This window comes from Clupea harengus, chromosome 2 (genome assembly GCF_900700415.2).
Source record: "Clupea harengus chromosome 2, Ch_v2.0.2, whole genome shotgun sequence".
Lineage (NCBI taxonomy): Eukaryota > Metazoa > Chordata > Actinopteri > Clupeiformes > Clupeidae > Clupea > Clupea harengus.
In genome coordinates, this window is record NC_045153.1 from 12,670,625 (window position 1) to 12,688,249 (window position 17,625).

The window sequence follows — 17,625 nt, forward strand, 5'->3', positions numbered from 1 at the left end:
GATATTATTGTCATATACTTTGAATTTGGTGCAGTGACATGTAATAATGCGTTATTACATGTTATTACATATAATTACATATAAAGTGATGTTATTACCTACATGAGAGGTACATCATATTATTAATGACATGAAAGCAGTACAGCAGATGAAGTGGTATTTATAAACAGTAAGTGGGGGAAAAGGGTATGTAATATGGAGAACACAAAACAGGGTGTAAGGTTTTAAAGAGGACCTGTTCTGCGTATCTGGTTTTTCCATTTCTTTTAACGTGTTGTAGCTTTTTGGGGCATGTACAGTCTGCAAAGTACCTGTTTTTTCATTGGTTTTTGAGACGTGCGTCTCACGTAGGCAGTGTGCTCTAACCTGTTAACACGCCGAAATGGAAATCAACAGGTAACACAGGTGCATCACACAACGCAGCCAGTGTGCATAAGGCCTAGTCGGATTGTGGTTGATGTTGATGTTAGGGTTAGGGTACACGGACAGCATTTTAATGAGCTGTTTCACAATGATAGATTGTGTATTACATTGTACTAAAAAGTGTTATTACAATGTAATAAGGTTGTTATAACACAGATAAGCAGTGTTATCATCCACGATGCACTGAAAGCACTCTGTACATGTCTCTAGTGGCCAGTGAAGACAGTGGGGGGTTCGGGGACGTTAAGAACCCACTGGACAGCGTGACCGCTGGTCTCCTGGACAGTGCTGGACAGATGCTCCCCCTGCAGGCCGTCCATGTGAAGTGCAAGCTGGTGGACCTGCTATCTCAGGTGCGGTATAGGGTTCAAATCTGCATATTTTATTTCAACAGACATGATCAGATTATTATCATTATCAGCAGATAAGTCTTTTTCTTTCTCTGCCCCTCAGACACCGTGACAGTAATCACTGAACTAGATTGCTTTGTAATCCCCTCTTAAATGCTAGACTATTTCATCGCCTTGTTTGTTCTCCCAACTCCCATAGGTCATCATCTTCCAGACGTACTCCAACCCAAACACCGTTCCCATCGAGGCCAAGTATGTGTTCCCCTTGGAGGAGTCTGCAGCTGTGTGCGGCTTTGAGGCCTTCATCAATGGGAAGCATGTGATTGGGGAGGTATAGTAACTCATATAGGACAGGGCCTCAATGACCATAATTACATCTGTAAGCTAAAGGAGGGTGTGTGTGTGTGTGTGTGTGTGTGTGTGTCTGTGTGTGTGTGTGTCTGTGTGTGTGTGTCTGTGTGTGTTTGTGGTGTCTGGTGAGGTTTTGTAGTGACCATAATGACGTCTATAAGCTAAATGTGTGTTTGTGGTGTGTGCGGTGTTCATTTATGTTTGTGTGTGTGTGTGTGTGTGTGTGTGTGATCTAGTGTTTGCAGTTGGTTTCTCTCGCTTTAAGTGGCATTAAAGGACAAATAATGTTGTTGGAAAAAAACAAGTACCTTGTGCGTTACAGCATTGCCACACAGAGGGCACTTATCTCCCAGTGTTGCTGATATGGTTACGGTGGCATCTCCGTTCCTCGGGTTCACCCGTGTGTTGTGCTGTGTGTGTCCCTCAGGTGAAGGAGAAGGAGCAGGCCCGTAAAGAGTACAAACAGGCCATAGCGAAGGGCCACGGGGCTTACCTGATGGACCAGGACGCACCTGTATGTGATCACACACATGAACTCTACCATACTCCCTCATCCACATAGACATTGCTCAGATATGTAGTGTTCAATTGTGTTTGTTTATATAGAATCATTAATAAATATATTGACTCAAGGCACTTTATAGAGCCCAAGGCCTGAACTCCCTTAAAGCAAGTATTAATGTGACGGTGGCAAGGAAAAACTCCCTTTTGACAGGAGGAAACCATGAGCGAAACCCAATTCAAAAATGTGTCATATGATTTCAATTAACCTGGAAATGTTTCAAAATAATCAAAGTTATAGTGAAAGCATGATGTTGAAGGAACAGCTCCCTACGTAGAGTGTAATAATATTTAGCTGAAGTTGAAGTTATGAGATTTGGACACTTGACAGTTTGGAGAAGTTAGGACACTTGATATCTGTCAGTGTAATCGGCCATTTTTGATGATGTCCTAACTGTGCGCCCCGTCAGGACGTGTTCACCATCAGCGTGGGGAACCTTCCTCCCGGCGCCACCGTCCTCATCAAGGTCACCTTCATCTCCGAGCTGATGGTGAAGGCAGACTCCATCTTCTTCCAGTTGCCTGGTAGCGTGGCGCCCTGGCAACAGAGTTCTGCACTCAATGAGAGGACACAGGTAGGAGGAGCATCCCCTGATTGACAGCTGTCATCAGTGTTCGATCGATTCAGTGGTCATGGTTTGTGCATTATTTGTGAGTTTCGTCAGTTGAATTGTTGTAATGAAATTAATCTATGTGTTGGGACAGGATACAGTGGAGAAGGTGTGTGTGAGTGAACTCAATGGGTAAGGGTCTTCATCTGGTTCACATATCTTTACTTAACATTCCAGTGGAGTTATTTATCCTAATCATATTAATTCTTCATTCTCATGTATTCTAATTTGTCATCAATACCACTGTATTATAATGTATTATAAATAAAAATGTGTTTATATTGTGCTGTAATATAATTTGATGTGCATCTCCTCACTGGTTCCCCATAGGGAGTTTACCCTCAGTTTGTCCATTGAGATGCCTTATGAGATCACCAGTCTGCGCTGTGATACTCACCGCATTCAGACCAAGGTATATGCCCCTACATCATCCTACGCAGGCAACACAGTGAGCCATATCTTTCCCACTCTCTCCAGCACCTCTCTATCTTTAAGGAGCTCTTAAGGAGCCAACTCTTCAGAGAGCACCTCCTTTCCTATCTTGCACTTCCTCTCCCTTCCTCTTCCTCTCCTTATCCTTCCTCTAATGCTATCTCCTCTAACTAACTATCCTTAAGTAGTTACTTTCCTGCACTTTTAATTCCTTATGTAAATTGTTTTTTATTGTTACACTAGGTCTCTATTGCTCGTAGCTTGAATGTTTTTTCCTTTGTGCGTCTCTTTGGATAAAAACGTCTGCTAAATGACTAAATGTAAATGTAGCACCACACCAGCAGTGAGGGTGGAGGCCAAGGCTACCAATGTTGTGTTTAGGGCTAGGGTTTAGTGAACACTCAAGGGTTACTGTTTGAACTCGTCTCCGGATGTGTTTGTTGATGGACCCGTGTCTTGTTGCACCTGTTGATTGGATGGTGAAGGCGTTGTGGTGTTGACTGAGTGAGAGTTGACCACCGTGTTCTCTCCCTTGCGGCAGAGGACGGACTGCAAGGCGGTGGTTGGCACGTTGCCGGGGGAAACGCTGGGATCGGACGGGTTCCACCTCTACATCACCCTGTCTGAGATGCACATGCCCCGCATGTGGGTGGAGAAACACCCTGACAAGGACAGCCAGGTCAGACCCACACAAGCTCACAGTCCTTAAACACGCTGACACAGTGCCTTCCTCATTGCCCTTGCAGTTCAGATGTTCACAAGAACTTTACATTTCTTCCCTTTGATTCTCTTTCTGTTGTCTTATTCCACCTTTAGAGTCAAATACACGTGTGTGTGTGTGTGGATAAGTAGTTTAAATTCACTACATTCAACTTGCCCCTTCATTTAAGTTTTTATAGTATCCCTCTCTCTTATCTTTGTTTTGGCAAAAGTAGGTATCACACACACACACACACACACACACACACACACCCAGGCTGCACCTCTTTCCCTAGGCCTGTATGCTGGTGTTTTACCCAGACTGCACCTCTCTCCCAGGCCTGTATGCTGGTGTTTTACCCAGACTGCACCTCTCTCCCTAGGCCTGTATGCTGGTGTTTTACCCAGACTTTGAGACGCCCAGAGGGGCGGGTGAGGAGCCCAGCCCTGGGCCTGGCTGCCGGGTGGAGGAGGTGGTGCTCCTGCTGGACTCCTCCGAGTCGATGCGGGGGGAGGCCCTGCTGAATGCCCGCCAGATCGCCCTGCAGCTCCTCAGCAAACTGGACAAAAAAATCAAGATCAACATTATGTTATTTGGTACAGGTGGGTACTGATGATCACTGAAGCAAGCCACAATTATTACAACAAAGGATAACTTTTTGGAGACATTTTTGAGAAATATGCTACAATTGCACTGAATAGTCTTTGTAAGTTTTTTTTTTAAAGCTGATTGATTTTAAAAACAATTGTTTTTTTGCAGAACAAAGCGATGCCTTCATGTTCTCCAAAGTTCTTGGGGATGCGCTTGAACCAGCCAAGAAGTTCATCAGGGTGGGCCTTGACTCTGTGTTATCCAATGTCTTTCAGAGTTCACATGAAATAACAGTCTGAGCTGTTCCAGTGGTTGGACTGGTATGACAGTGAATAAGAATTTGGATTTGACATATTTTGGCATTCACCAGCTGTGTTACACAATCTGGAACGTCTCAAAAGTGGATAAACGGTAGTTTCAGTTACACAGCTCAATTATTCCCTGTGCTATTGGTTGGGGACTTCCCACAGTGGCCAAACCTCTTAATGCCACATGCAAGTAATCATACCCAGCAACCAAGACAATGTATTATAACTAGGGCTGTCAATAGATTTGAAATGAATTAATCGCGATTAAAAGTTTGTTTTTCTTCTTAAGACTAAATCTTATAAATAAACGAATAATCACTTCAGACAGCGTGTATTTTAGACACGGTTTTTTAATTGTATTTTTTTTTTAAACACAATGGTGCCCCTCCACGGTAAATCGTAATAATTTTCCCCAGAAGCAATTCTTCCTCAATCAGCCCACTGTCCTTAAGTATGTTGATGGGCCCACAGTCACCGGCAACCCAAATGGTAACCTTTTCACGGACTGGTCTAGTTATTTTCCTAGAGAAGTCGTGGAGTGTGGGTTGGCGATCATCTAACCTGGGACTGCTTTCTGTTGGGTGCTTTGCATTAAGGTGATAACTTCAAGACAAGCTGCTTCTGTGATAGCTAAATTCAGCTTGACAAATGCTACATACAACTTTAGTTTTGTCGATTGTTCCGTCATTTTGGCTCTTAAACAGACCCTCAGCTCTCTTCATCTTCAACTACCGCAGTGGTTCTTAAACTTTTTCTGTCATTCCCCACTTTGAACAAGGGGGGCTTTTAAAGCCCCACCTGTCCCTCATCGCTCCCATAAAATGGTAGACCAAGCCCCCTACTTACGGGCTACATTGCCCGAGGGGACACAGGTTCAAGTCTGGCCTGATGTCATTTCCCAATCCTCTCCCCACCTCTTCTCCGCCTCGCTTCCTGTCATAACTTCATGTTCTATCCAAATTAAGGCATTAAAAAAAATGTAAAGTTGCGTCAATTGCATTAAAATATTTTATCTCGTTAATCGCGGCCGCATTAATCGCATAGATTCACGCGTTAAAGTTGACAGCCCTAATTATAACACATCAGTGTGCACCATAGCCACCATCCCAATACTTAGCAACACTTAAAAACAACAGCAAAGAGATGTCTTTGTGAGCTCTTCATCTTGGTTGTAAAGTGGGCACCTTCTTTTTTGTATCAGCAAGTTTGTGTCCTGCTGCTCTTATCATTAGATCTCCTTACCAGTGGGGGGCAGCACTGAGCTGTGGAGGCCCCTGCGCAGCCTCAGTCTGCTGCCACCCTCCCGAGGCACCAGGAGCCTGGTGCTGCTGTCTGACGGCCACGTGCACAACCCCGCCCTCACCCTGGAGCTGGCCCGCAGCAACGCCGCCCACACGCGCCTCTTCACCTGTGGCCTCAGGTGAGCTCTCCAGCACTGCGACTGGACGACCAGCTACCGGGGGCTTGAATGAACATCATTTAAAACATTTGTGTGTGTGTGTTTGTGTTTGTGGTGTGTGCATGTGTTCATCTATGTTTGTGTGTGTGATTGTGTGTGTGTGTGTGTGTGTGTGTGTGTGTGTGTGTGTGTGTGTGTGTGTGTGTACCTGGTTGGTGTGTTTGTTTCCACAGTAAAACTGCCAACAGACATATGCTGCGAGCTCTAGCCCAGGCAGGTGGGGGGCCTACGAGTTCTTTGACACAAAGACCCGACACACATGGTCAGAAAAGGTGAGCTTTGTCTCCGCGCGGACTAACAAAGTCTCCACTCCAACACCCGTCAATACCAAAAGGACAATGCTGGAGCTTGGAGCTAAAATGCGAATTGCCTCCCAGTAGAAAGGTGGCTTTGAGAGACAGGTGTGCTTAAAGGTGCATGTCAGGTGTCAGCTGTGTTACTGCAGTGCTGTTGTGTCACCTGGCAGGTGGAGTCACAGGTGAGGCGGTTGACGTCTCCAGGCTGCAGCTCGGTGGCGGTGAAGTGGCAGCTGTTCAACCCAACAGCGCCCCCTCCTGTTCAGGCCCCTGCGCAGCTCCACGCCCTCTTCAGCAACTGCCACACCTTGGTCTACGGCTTCGTACCCCACTGCACACAGGTAGAGTAACGAGAGAAAGGCTTCATACCCCACTGCACACAGGTAGAGTAACGTGGGTATAGAGCGAGGGGGTGTCAGTGTTAGGGTACGAGTATGTGTGTGTTTAGTCTCTACTTTTCAAAGTGAAGGACAGTTCTCTCTCACTCTCTCTCTCTCTCGGCCTGTCTGTATAAAATTACTACATGTTCTGATTAATTCTGAGGATAGTTGCTCCATGTTTGAAACGTTAATGCCTTTGGTCTTCATGCATCTCACCTCTGCAGGCTGCTCTCTATGGAGACCTGTGTGGGAAAGAGATTAAGACCATGGTGTCCACCACAGAACTGCAGAAGAGTAAGGGCACGGTATGAACACCTACGGATTATTGCTAATCTAAAACATTACAGAACCTGGGTCCAACTGAATCTCTGTAGTAGGAGTCTGTTAGATGTCTTGGGTCCAACTGAATCTCTGTAGTAGGAGTCTGTTAGATGTCTTGGGTCCTACTGAATCTCTGTAGAAGGTGTCTGTTAGATGTCTTGGGTCCTACTGAATCTCTGTAGGAGGTGTCTGTTAGATATCTTGTAGATAACCTGCTCTCATACATTAAGTTAGATCGATGTTAGCTTTTTTGCCGGTTAAAGCTGGTGTGATAAATTTTAAATGTATAGATTTAGTTTCTATTAATTCTCTCTCTCTCTCTGTGTGTTGGTCTCTAGCTCCTTCACAAGCTCACAGCAAGAGCAGTTATTAGAGATTATGAGGATGGTATTCTTCACATGGATGAAGTTGAACACGAGGTGCGTCAGTATGTCTGTGTGTGTGTGTGTGTGTGTGTGTGTGTGTGTATGTGGAGACTTTCATGTGTGATAATACATGTGTGTGTATTTTGGTGTTGATTTTCTAGTTGTGCTGTGACATGTTTTTTGGTGTAGACATTCTAGTTGTGTTGTGATGTGATTTTGGTGTTGACGTTCTAGTTGTGTTGTGATGTTATTTTGGTCACGTTCTAGTTGTGTTCCAACGTGCTGTGTTGACGTTCTAGTTGTGTTCCATCGTGCTGTGTTGACGTTCTAGTTGTGTTCCATCGTGCTGTGTTGACGTTCTAGTTGTGTTCAATCGTGCTGTGTTATGATGAATCTCTGCTGAGGGTGGGTCTCTGTTCTAATTCTCGTAGGGAAAGAAAGCCCAGATGAAGTCCTTCATCGTTGAGCTCAGCAAAGAGTTCTCCATCCTCTCCCAGTTCACCAGCTTTGTGGCCATTGAGGAGAGGGTATGTATTCTCTTGACCTCACAGAGAAAGGTCAAGGGGTCAAAGGTTAAAAGCACGTACATATGGTTACTTCCCAATTCACTCCATCTGAGGTTATTGAAAAAAACCCTAGGCAGCCAATTCATTACAGTATGCTAATAAGTGAACTAAAAGAAAAAAATAATTATAATAATATAGTCTACATATAATAATATTGTGGGAATGTGCAAATAATATCTTCCTTCATGTCTGCAACAACAGCAAATGTATGTATATTTTTATGTAAAATAGTTTTCACACGTTTTCACACCACAAAACTGTGAGCCCCAAGTGAAGTCATTCATGTCCCTGCCTCATTCTAGGATGCCACGAAGCCTGATGAGGGGTTCACAGACATCCCCAAACTGATTGCAGAAGAGGATGTTGACCTGTTACCTTATATGGGCTGGGAAGATGAAGAGGAGAGAGGGGAGGAGTACGAAGAGACATACGAGGTAGATGTGGTGTGAGTGAAAATAGACAGAAATGTTTTTAAAGCTCCTAAACACATAAAAGGTCTTCACTTGGGTCCTACCTTTGCTTAGCTTGCTACACACTGGTTCAGTAATCTAGTGGCCCGGGTTCAATCCCTTACTTCGGCCTGACATTGACATGTTATTTTGGTGTTGATGTTCTGGTTGTGTTGTGACATGTTATTTTGGTGTTGATGTTCTAGTTGTGTTCTGACATGCTATGTGAAGATGAGGAGGAAGATACATACGAGGTTGGTGTTGACGAAGATACATGTTAGTTTGGTGTTGACGTTGTAGTTGTGCTGTGACATGTTATTTTGTTTTTCGTGTTGATGTTCTAGTTGCGTGGTCGCAGACTGCTATGTGAAGTGACGGAGGAAGATGTATTGGTAGGTGTGGTGGGAGTGAAAATGGACAGAAATGTTTTTAAAGCTCCTGAACACATAAAGATCTTCAGCAGAAGAGAGGATAAGATAGTTATTGTGTTTTATTAAAATGAATTAAAAGCAAAACTAGATTTATAGGTTTCCACTTTAGTTTGGCAATTCCTCTGGTAGTTGGGCAGTAAGGCCACGTTCACACTAATACATTTTCATGTAGAATTTTTAGAATGAAAATGATCTCCGACCAGACGAGCGTTTTAGCTCCATATCAGAAATCATCTCTGTCCATAATTACACACCTAAAAACAGAAAAAACACCCTCCAGAAAAAGTGACAAATCAGGGAAAGGCAGGTTGTGATTGACAAGACCCAGTCAGGAAGCGAATGTAAGGGGTCTTCATCATCGTTTCCAAAAGTGTTTTTGCCGGTCCACGCTAAAACGAAACCCCAGAGTTTTCAAACTTAAAGCGCGGCCAGCAGCGTTTCCAAAAATCTCCATTTAAGGGACACAAGCACTCCAGAGAAGCGGGAACCAGGATGTAAACATTCACTGTGGCAGTGTGCTGATTGACTGAGGAGAATGACAGATGGATGGATGCACGCCGGGCATAAGCTTAGCAAAAGTGATGCGTTTTCAAACTAAAACGTATTGGTGTGGATGTAGCCTAAGTGTTTAAGTTTACTGGTGCTGGCATTCCAGTGATACACTGTCTTTATGATTCTCTAGGTAGGATATTCATCTCCCGCTTACTTCCCACCATCCCTATGTATTGGTTCAGGTTCCCTAGAGACACTGAGGGCCTCATTTACTAACAGGATTGCCCGTTTCAGGCGTAAAATAGCGGGTAAAAACCTAAAACCGTATTTACAAAGGTGCCGCACTTTAGATTACTGCTGCTGGGAGGGTATAAGGGAAAGTGGGTGTTCGTCGCAACGACATGGGAGGAGATGCGTAAAGTGCGCCTAATTATGTATTAGTAACGAAACAAGAGGTGTTTCAGCATGACATATCAGCTGCTAAATGAAAACTATGTGCCTGCGAGAAATGTGAAAAATACGAACATCATAAATGTTATTTTTTTTTTATGTTTATATTTGATATATCATTTAATAATAGGCATATACAAAATTGTCCCACCAGCTAGCTGTTCGGTCACGCTTTACCCAGAATCGCAGCTCATTGTATGGTTTACTTTAAACCGTATTTTCACCCATAGTTCAAGCAAACCGAACGTCTGAAAATTTCAGTTGTCCCTGCCCTGACTACGCTACAACTCCAATTTTCAAATGTATGTGACGAGGGCAGCATTTTTGAAAAGCATGGTTTTCAGTGTTGGAATGCGCCGTTTTAAAGTAAGGGGTGTCGTGTATTCCTACCAGACTACTTAACGGGATGCTATGGAGCAGTTAACCTGGCTATTAACTAGCTATCTCTAGTTTAGGGAACCATATTAACAGTTTGCAGTTGCCTGTGTGCGATTAACTCATGTTAATATGTGTGAATATGAACTTGTGAACATAAACTCGTTAATATGAAGCTGCACAGGCACCCTGAGGGGTAACCATAGCAACCCAGAAACTCAATGTTCGCTGAAAAGTTTAATTTCCCAAAATCAGCTCACTAATAAAAGACAGTCTTGAATTCAAAGTGATCAAAACTTTTAATGTAGACAGAAGGGCTAAACAGAGAAATATTTATGAGTTTCTATATTTACCTGGGTTAGTTTGCTGTAACCTCGTGAACCAAAAGCTCTAATTCTAATTTTAGCTTATCATCCATGGTGGAACACGCAGGCTCTTTTTTCCCTATTTTAGCGGAGCGCTAAATAACACTAATGGGCGGTGTTAGGCGCAGATGACGCGACAAGGGTTCTTGTTTGGTAAATAGGATGCAAAATACCGTGCGCTTTATGCGGTTTGGCAAAGGCGCTGATTGCGCTGCGGTCGCAATGTTAGTAAATGAGGCCCTGAGAGTCAACAATCAATCTGACCTGAATTCAATTAATTATGATTCACTGTAACTTTACCTGAGATCCTTCAAATTGTGTGAGAATTATTCATATAAAATTCAAATCAAAATCATATTCAGTTCAATTGAAGTTCATCAATGTCTGGAGCAGTCTGCGGTCTGTGCTATCTACAGTTTTTCAATCCATTGAATAGTCAGTATAAAAAGAGTCCCACAGGGATTAAAATCACCCCTCTCTTGTTTTTCAGGCCTTGGATGAATGTAACTACCGTTCTATGGCCCTTCTAAGGTGTTTGACGGATGACTCCCTTGTGGATTCTATCTTTGGGTTCCTAGGTGCCCCCTGCGTAGAAAGTGAAGAAGTGTATGATGACTTTTCTTCAATGTTCGTTCCGGAAGACCCAAGTCTTGAGAGGTGTGCTCCTCTCCTCGAGGAGTCCTCCGTCTGGAAGATGGCAGGAAAATCATTAGTACTGGGGCATGGAAGTCCTGTAGCAAATTCAGTCAGTGGTGCCGCCTCTACTCTTGCCCCTGCTCCTACTGTTACCCCTGCTCCTACTCTTGTCCCTGTCTGTGCCCCTTTCCCTCCCCTCGCCATTGCCCATGCCTCTCCCTATACTCTCCCTATCATTGGTTCTGCCCGTGCTTCTCCTGGCCGTGCTCCTGCCTCTGATTCTGCTCCTGCCGGTGCTCCTGCTCCTCCTCCTTCTGCAACCTTCTCTGGTCCTACCCCAGACCCTCCCCCTCCTGACGTGTTTCGTGCTCGGCGCTCTAGTGGTTTCGGTTTTGGAGGTGCCAAACATGGACCTCCTCCTCATCCTAAATCCTCTCGGCACCGCTCTACTCCTTTTTTGGGCTTCCTCCGGTCAAGCCACTCCAGGCATGCTGCTCCTCCTCCTCCTCCTAAATCATCTCTGCACCTCTCTGCTCCTCCTCCTCGTCCTCAAACCTCTCTGCACCTCTCTGCTGCTCCTCCTCAGGAGTGTGACTATGCAGGTTTCTCAGGAAATTCTTCTTTGGACTGTCTCTCTGCTCCCTCAGATATCATCTCTGCCCCTTCTCCTCCTCCTTCTCCTCCTCCCCTTGTCTATGTGGCTGCTACTCCTGCCGTTGCACGGAAGTCCAGAAAAGCACCTGTGCCGAAAAAGGCTTTCCACGACTTGATGGAGGAGTGTTCTCACAGCCGGTCCATGGCAGAAGACGGCGTACCTCTCAGCATGATTCATCATGTCATCGAACATGGGAAGAAAGCGAAAAAGGGGATGCCACGGTAAAGGAATAAATACATTCGTTTTTCTGTCATTTCTCTAGTCTTTATCTGTGCACGCTAAAAAACAGAGAGACTTTGCACTGGATACTTTTGTGACAGCATGTTGTGTTTTGGGTGTGTGAATGAGAGCACCTATAAAACATGTGAGCACACTCAGGAGTCTGTAAAACATGAGAGCACACTCAGGAGTCTACAAAACATGTGAGCACACATGTAAAACTGATGAGTTCTCCATTGCAGGAAGGGCGGCGGCTTGGGAGAGACTTGGGAGAGACTGGCATGTCTTCAGAGCCCAGTAAGATGCCTGCTCTTCAAAAATCATCCATCAGTTACAATGCAAACAGATAGTATACCTATGACTCAATATGAGACTCTTATACATTATTCATTTCTCATCTCACCTGGGTTAGTTTGCTGTAACCTCGTGAACCAAAAGCTCTAATTCTAATTTTAGCTTATCATCCATGGTGGAACACGCAGGCTCTTTCTTCCCTATTTTAGCGGAGCGCTAAATAACACTAATGGGCGGTGTTAGGCGCAGATGACGCGACAAGGGTTCTTGTTTGGTAAATAGGATGCAAAATACCGTGCGCTTTATGCGGTTTGGCAAAGGCGCTGATTGCGCTGCGGTCGCAATGTTAGTAAATGAGGCCCTGAGAGTCAACAATCAATCTGACCTGAATTCAATTAATTATGATTCACTGTAACTTTACCTGAGATCCTTCAAATTGTGTGAGAATTATTCATATAAAATTCAAATCAAAATCATATTCAGTTCAATTGAAGTTCATCAATGTCTGGAGCAGTCTGCGGTCTGTGCTATCTACAGTTTTTCAATCCATTGAATAGTCAGTATAAAAAGAGTCCCACAGGGATTAAAATCTCTCTCTTGTTTTTCAGGCCTTGGATGAATGTACTACCGTTCTATGGCCCTTCCAGGGTGTTCGACGGATGACTCCCTTGTGGATTCTATCTTTGGGTTCCTAGGTGCCCCCTGCGTAGAAAGTGAAGAAGTGTATGATGACTTTTCTTCAATGTTCGTTCCGGAAGACCCAAGTCTTGAGAGGTGTGCTCTCTCCTCGAGGAGTCCTCCGTCTGGAAGATGGCAGGAAAATCATTAGTACTGGGCATGGAAGTCTGTAGCAAATTCAGTCAGTGGTGCCGCCTCTACTCTTGCCCCTGCTCCTACTGTTACCCCTGCTCCTACTCTTGTCCCTGTCTGTGCCCCTTTCCCTCCCCTCGCCATTGCCCATGCCTCTCCCCGTACTCTGTCCCATACTCTCCCTATCATTGGTTCTGCCCGTGCTTCTCCTGGCCGTGCTCCTGCCTCTGATTCTGCTCCTGCCGGTGCTCCTGCTCCTCCTCCTTCTGCAACCTTCTCTGGTCCTACCCCAGACCCTCCTCCTCCTGACGTGTTTCGTGCTCGGCGCTCTAGTGGTTTCGGTTTTGGAGGTGCCAAACATGGACTTTTTCAGCATGGACTTTTTTCCATGCCTCCTCCTCCTCCTCCTAAATCATCTCTGCACCTCTCTGCTCCTCCTCCTCGTCCTCAAACCTCTCTGCACCTCTCTGCTGCTCCTCCTCAGGAGTGTGACTATGCAGGTTTCTCAGGAAATTCTTCTTTGGACTGTCTCTCTGCTCCCTCAGATATCATCTCTGCCCCTTCTCCTCCTCCTTCTCCTCCTCCCCTTGTCTATGTGGCTGCTACTCCTGCCGTTGCACGGAAGTCCAGAAAAGCACCTGTGCCGAAAAAGGCTTTCCACGACTTGATGGAGGAGTGTTCTCACAGCCGGTCCATGGCAGAAGACGGCGCACCTCTCAGCATGATTCATCATGTCATCGAACATGAGAAGAAAGCGAAAAAGGGGATGCCACGGTAAAGGAATAAATACATTTGTTTTTCTGTCATTTCTCTAGTCTTTATCTGTGCACGCTAAAAAAACAGAGAGACTTTGCACTGGATACTTTTGTGACAGCATGTTGTGTTTTGGGTGTGTGAATGAGAGCACCTATAAAACATGTGAGCACACTCAGGAGTCTGTAAAACATGAGAGCACACTCAGGAGTCTACAAAACATGTGAGCACACTCAGGAGTCTGTAAAACTGATGGGTTCTCCATTGCAGGAAGGGCGGCGGCTTGGGAGAGACTTGGGAGAGACTGGCATGTCTTCAGAGCCCAGTAAGATGCCTGCTCTTCAAAAATCATCCATCAGTTACAAACAGATAGTATACCTATGACTCAATATGAGACTCTTATACATTATTCATTTCTCATCTCACCTGGGTTAGTTTGCTGTAACCTCGTGAACCAAAAGCTCTAATTCTAATTTTAGCTTATCATCCATGGTGGAACACGCAGGCTCTTTCTTCCCTATTTTAGCGGAGCGCTAAATAACACTAATGGGCGGTGTTAGGCGCAGATGACGCGACAAGGGTTCTTGTTTGGTAAATAGGATGCAAAATACCGTGCGCTTTATGCGGTTTGGCAAAGGCGCTGATTGCGCTGCGGTCGCAATGTTAGTAAATGAGGCCCTGAGAGTCAACAATCAATCTGACCTGAATTCAATTAATTATGATTCACTGTAACTTTACCTGAGATCCTTCAAATTGTGTGAGAATTATTCATATAAAATTCAAATAAAAATCATATTCAGTTCAATTGAAGTTCATCAATGTCTGGAGCAGTCTGCGGTCTGTGCTATCTACAGTTTTTCAATCCATTGAATAGTCAGTATAAAAAGAGTCCCACAGGGATTAAAATCTCCCCTCTCTTGTTTTTCAGGCCTTGGATGAATGTAACTACCGTTCTATGGCCCTTCCAGGGTGTTCGACGGATGACTCCCTTGTGGATTCTATCTTTGGGTTCCTAGGTGCCCCCTGCGTAGAAAGTGAAGAAGTGTATGATGACTTTTCTTCAATGTTCGTTCCGGAAGACCCAAGTCTTGAGAGGTGTGCTCCTCTCCTCGAGGAGTCCTCCGTCTGGAAGATGGCAGGAAAATCATTAGTACTGGGGCATGGAAGTCCTGTAGCAAATTCAGTCAGTGGTGCCGCCTCTACTCTTGCCCCTGCTCCTACTGTTACCCCTGCTCCTACTCTTGTCCCTGTCTGTGCCCCTTTCCCTCCCCTCGCCATTGCCCATGCCTCTCCCCGTACTCTGTCCCATACTCTCCCTATCATTGGTTCTGCCCGTGCTTCTCCTCCTGGCTGTGCTCCTGCCTCTGATTCTGCTCCTGCCGGTGCTCCTGCTCCTCCTCCTTCTGCAACCTTCTCTGGTCCTACCCCAGACCCTCCCCCTCCTGACGTGTTTCGTGCTCGGCGCTCTAGTGGTTTCGGTTTTGGAGGTGCCAAACATGGACTTTTTCAGCATGGACTTTTTTCCATGCCTCCTCCTCCTCCTCCTAAATCCTCTCGGCACCGCTCTACTCCTTTTTTGGGCTTCCTCCGGTCAAGCCACTCCAGACATGCTGCTCCTCCTCCTCGTCCTCAAACCTCTCTGCACCTCTCTGCTGCTCCTCCTCAGGAGTGTGACTATGCAGGTTTCTCAGGAAATTCTTCTTTGGACTGTCTCTCTGCTCCCTCAGATATCATCTCTGCCCCTTCTCCTCCTCCTTCTCCTCCTCCCCTTGTCTATGTGGCTGCTACTCCTGCCGTTGCACGGAAGTCCAGAAAAGCACCTGTGCCGAAAAAGGCTTTCCACGACTTGATGGAGGAGTGTTCTCACAGCCGGTCCATGGCAGAAGACGGCGCACCTCTCAGCATGATTCATCATGTCATCGAACATGAGAAGAAAGCAAAAAAGGGGATGCCACGGTAAAGGAATAAATACATTCGTTTTTCTGTCATTTCTCTAGTCTTTATCTGTGCACGCTAAAAAACAGAGAGACTTTGCACTGGATACTTTTGTGACAGCATGTTGTGTTTTGGGTGTGTGAATGAGAGCACCTATAAAACATGTGAGCACACTCAGGAGTCTGTAAAACATGAGAGCACACTCAGGAGTCTACAAAACATGTGAGCACACATGTAAAACTGATGGGTTCTCCATTGCAGGAAGGGCAGCGGCTTGGGAGAGACTTGGGAGAGACTGGCATGTCTTCAGAGCCCAGTAAGATGCCTGCTCTTCAAAAATCATCCATCAGTTACAATGCAAACAGATAGTATACCTATGACTCAATATGAAATGGCTACCTCTTTATATTTCTGTTGTCATCAATTTCATGACACTATCCTAAATTCTGTGTGTATTCGTTTGCCGACTTCTTTCCTTACTTCCCTCCTGCCTCGTTAGGAGGGATACTGGGAATGCACTGAGGCAGTGGGATATCTCCTCGATGTGGATTTGAACTTCTTTGCCGGAGTTTTCCTGAAGGAAAAGGGCATCGCGTCTCTTGGTGAGAACATACCCCTGTTGTGCACACACTACACAGAACCTTTCCAGTCATATTTAAGGCTTCACTGATGAAGTCGGTTTTGCACCCGGTATGAAAAAAAAAGAAATGTCCACATAACCAGCATTACACTTCAGATGGGGGAGGCTTGAAGTTTTGCTCGCTCTCAACTATAATAGCTAGCCCACAAATATGGAGAAGACCCTTTTTTGTTTGTTGATTCATTTCTCATCTGTATTGGAGCATACTGTGTCCCATTTAAACCTCTTTATTTGCCCACAAATATGGAGAAGACTCTTATACATTATTCATTTCTCATCTTTATTTGCATGTAAGACCTTTATTTAGAACTTGTTTTATTGCCTTTGCCCCATGGGTCCAAATGAAAGCAGGGATTTAAATGTGTTTATGTACGTGTTTGTTCTTTCTCTCTCAGGACCCAAGGCCCACGCTGACATCCTGAGGCTGGTGTCCACCCTGCTGATCCTGCAGCTGGTGCGAGTGAAGAAGCTGGTCAAGGGAGAGCTGCTGCAGTCACTGTTCCGCCTCAGAGAACCTCCTCAACACAGGTGAGTGTGTGTGTGTGTGTGTGTGTGTGTGTGTGTGTGTGTGCATGTGCGTGTGCGTGTGTGTGTGCATGTGCGTGTGTGTGTGCACGCGTGTGTGAGTGTGTGTGTCTGTCTGTGTGTGTGTGTGAGCACGTGTTTTTGTGTGTGTGTGTGTGTGTGTGTGTGTGTGTGTGTGAGAGAGCATGTGTTTTTGTGTGTGTGTGTGTGTGTGTGTGTGTGAGAGAGAGAGAGAGAGAGAGAGAGAGAGAGAGAGAGAGAGAGAGAGAAAAACAGCAATTGCAGAAGTACATATTTCTTTTATTTCCAACTCTTACTGTATATGTATCTCTGTGTGCATTGTGTTGCATGTTGCCCACAGCTGTCCAGAGTGGGCGGCCCTGAAGCGAGCGGTGGACTGGGTGTGCTGGGCAGACAGGCAGTACCCGTGTGTGTGCAGCCGGCTGGAGTTCGGCCGCGACTGGGAGTCGTCCACCCGACAGCTCCTGGGCTTTGACCGCCCGCACCCCCTCTCCCCCCTGACCCCCCTGCTGGAGAGAAACCGCCTCATACTGGCTTGCTAGACACAGACCCCCCTCCCCGCCCTGCCCCACCTCTCATACTGGCCTGCTAGACACAGACCCCCCCTCCCCGCCCTGCCCCACCTCTCATACTGGCCTGCTAGACACAGACCCCACCCTGCCTCTCATACTGACATACTGCTAGACACAGACCCCGACCTGCCCTCCCCTCCCTGCCCCGCCCCGCCCCGCCCTGGTTTTAGTTGAATAACCTTTCTGAATCTTGAAGATAATGCCTTAAAATTGCTAAGAAAATAGAAAGATTATAAAATGGCTAATAGATTTATATTTCTTTCACTGGTGGAGAGGCAGAAATTCATGT

General features: G+C 45.7%; 2 protein-coding genes across 2 annotated transcripts in view; both read left to right on the forward strand.

Annotated features, from left to right (window-relative positions):
- LOC105895410 (protein mono-ADP-ribosyltransferase PARP4-like) overlaps nucleotides 1-11,792 on the forward strand; it is a 16,547-nt gene extending 4,755 nt beyond the window's left edge. The window contains 20 exon segments of the mRNA XM_042709327.1: nucleotides 634-776; nucleotides 973-1,104; nucleotides 1,552-1,638; nucleotides 2,096-2,260; nucleotides 2,391-2,428; nucleotides 2,627-2,708; nucleotides 3,270-3,407; nucleotides 3,811-4,030; nucleotides 4,188-4,258; nucleotides 5,560-5,747; nucleotides 5,960-6,003; nucleotides 6,006-6,058; nucleotides 6,253-6,423; nucleotides 6,687-6,767; nucleotides 7,122-7,202; nucleotides 7,580-7,675; nucleotides 8,017-8,148; nucleotides 8,370-8,417; nucleotides 8,508-8,555; nucleotides 10,767-11,792. Of these exon segments, the coding sequence (XP_042565261.1) occupies nucleotides 634-776; nucleotides 973-1,104; nucleotides 1,552-1,638; nucleotides 2,096-2,260; nucleotides 2,391-2,428; nucleotides 2,627-2,708; nucleotides 3,270-3,407; nucleotides 3,811-4,030; nucleotides 4,188-4,258; nucleotides 5,560-5,747; nucleotides 5,960-6,003; nucleotides 6,006-6,058; nucleotides 6,253-6,423; nucleotides 6,687-6,767; nucleotides 7,122-7,202; nucleotides 7,580-7,675; nucleotides 8,017-8,148; nucleotides 8,370-8,417; nucleotides 8,508-8,555; nucleotides 10,767-11,792 (3,044 nt within the window).
- A 1,141-nt stretch (nucleotides 11,793-12,933) lies between these two features.
- Nucleotides 12,934-17,312, forward strand: LOC105909361 (protein mono-ADP-ribosyltransferase PARP4-like). Its single transcript, XM_042709838.1, has 7 exons — nucleotides 12,934-13,664; nucleotides 13,914-13,968; nucleotides 14,572-15,599; nucleotides 15,840-15,894; nucleotides 16,078-16,180; nucleotides 16,614-16,746; nucleotides 17,105-17,312. The coding sequence occupies exons 1-7, from the start codon at nucleotides 13,279-13,281 to the stop codon at nucleotides 17,304-17,306; spliced, it is 1,962 nt and encodes a 653-aa protein (XP_042565772.1). The 5' UTR covers nucleotides 12,934-13,278; the 3' UTR covers nucleotides 17,307-17,312.
- The last annotated feature ends 313 nt before the right edge of the window (nucleotides 17,313-17,625 follow it).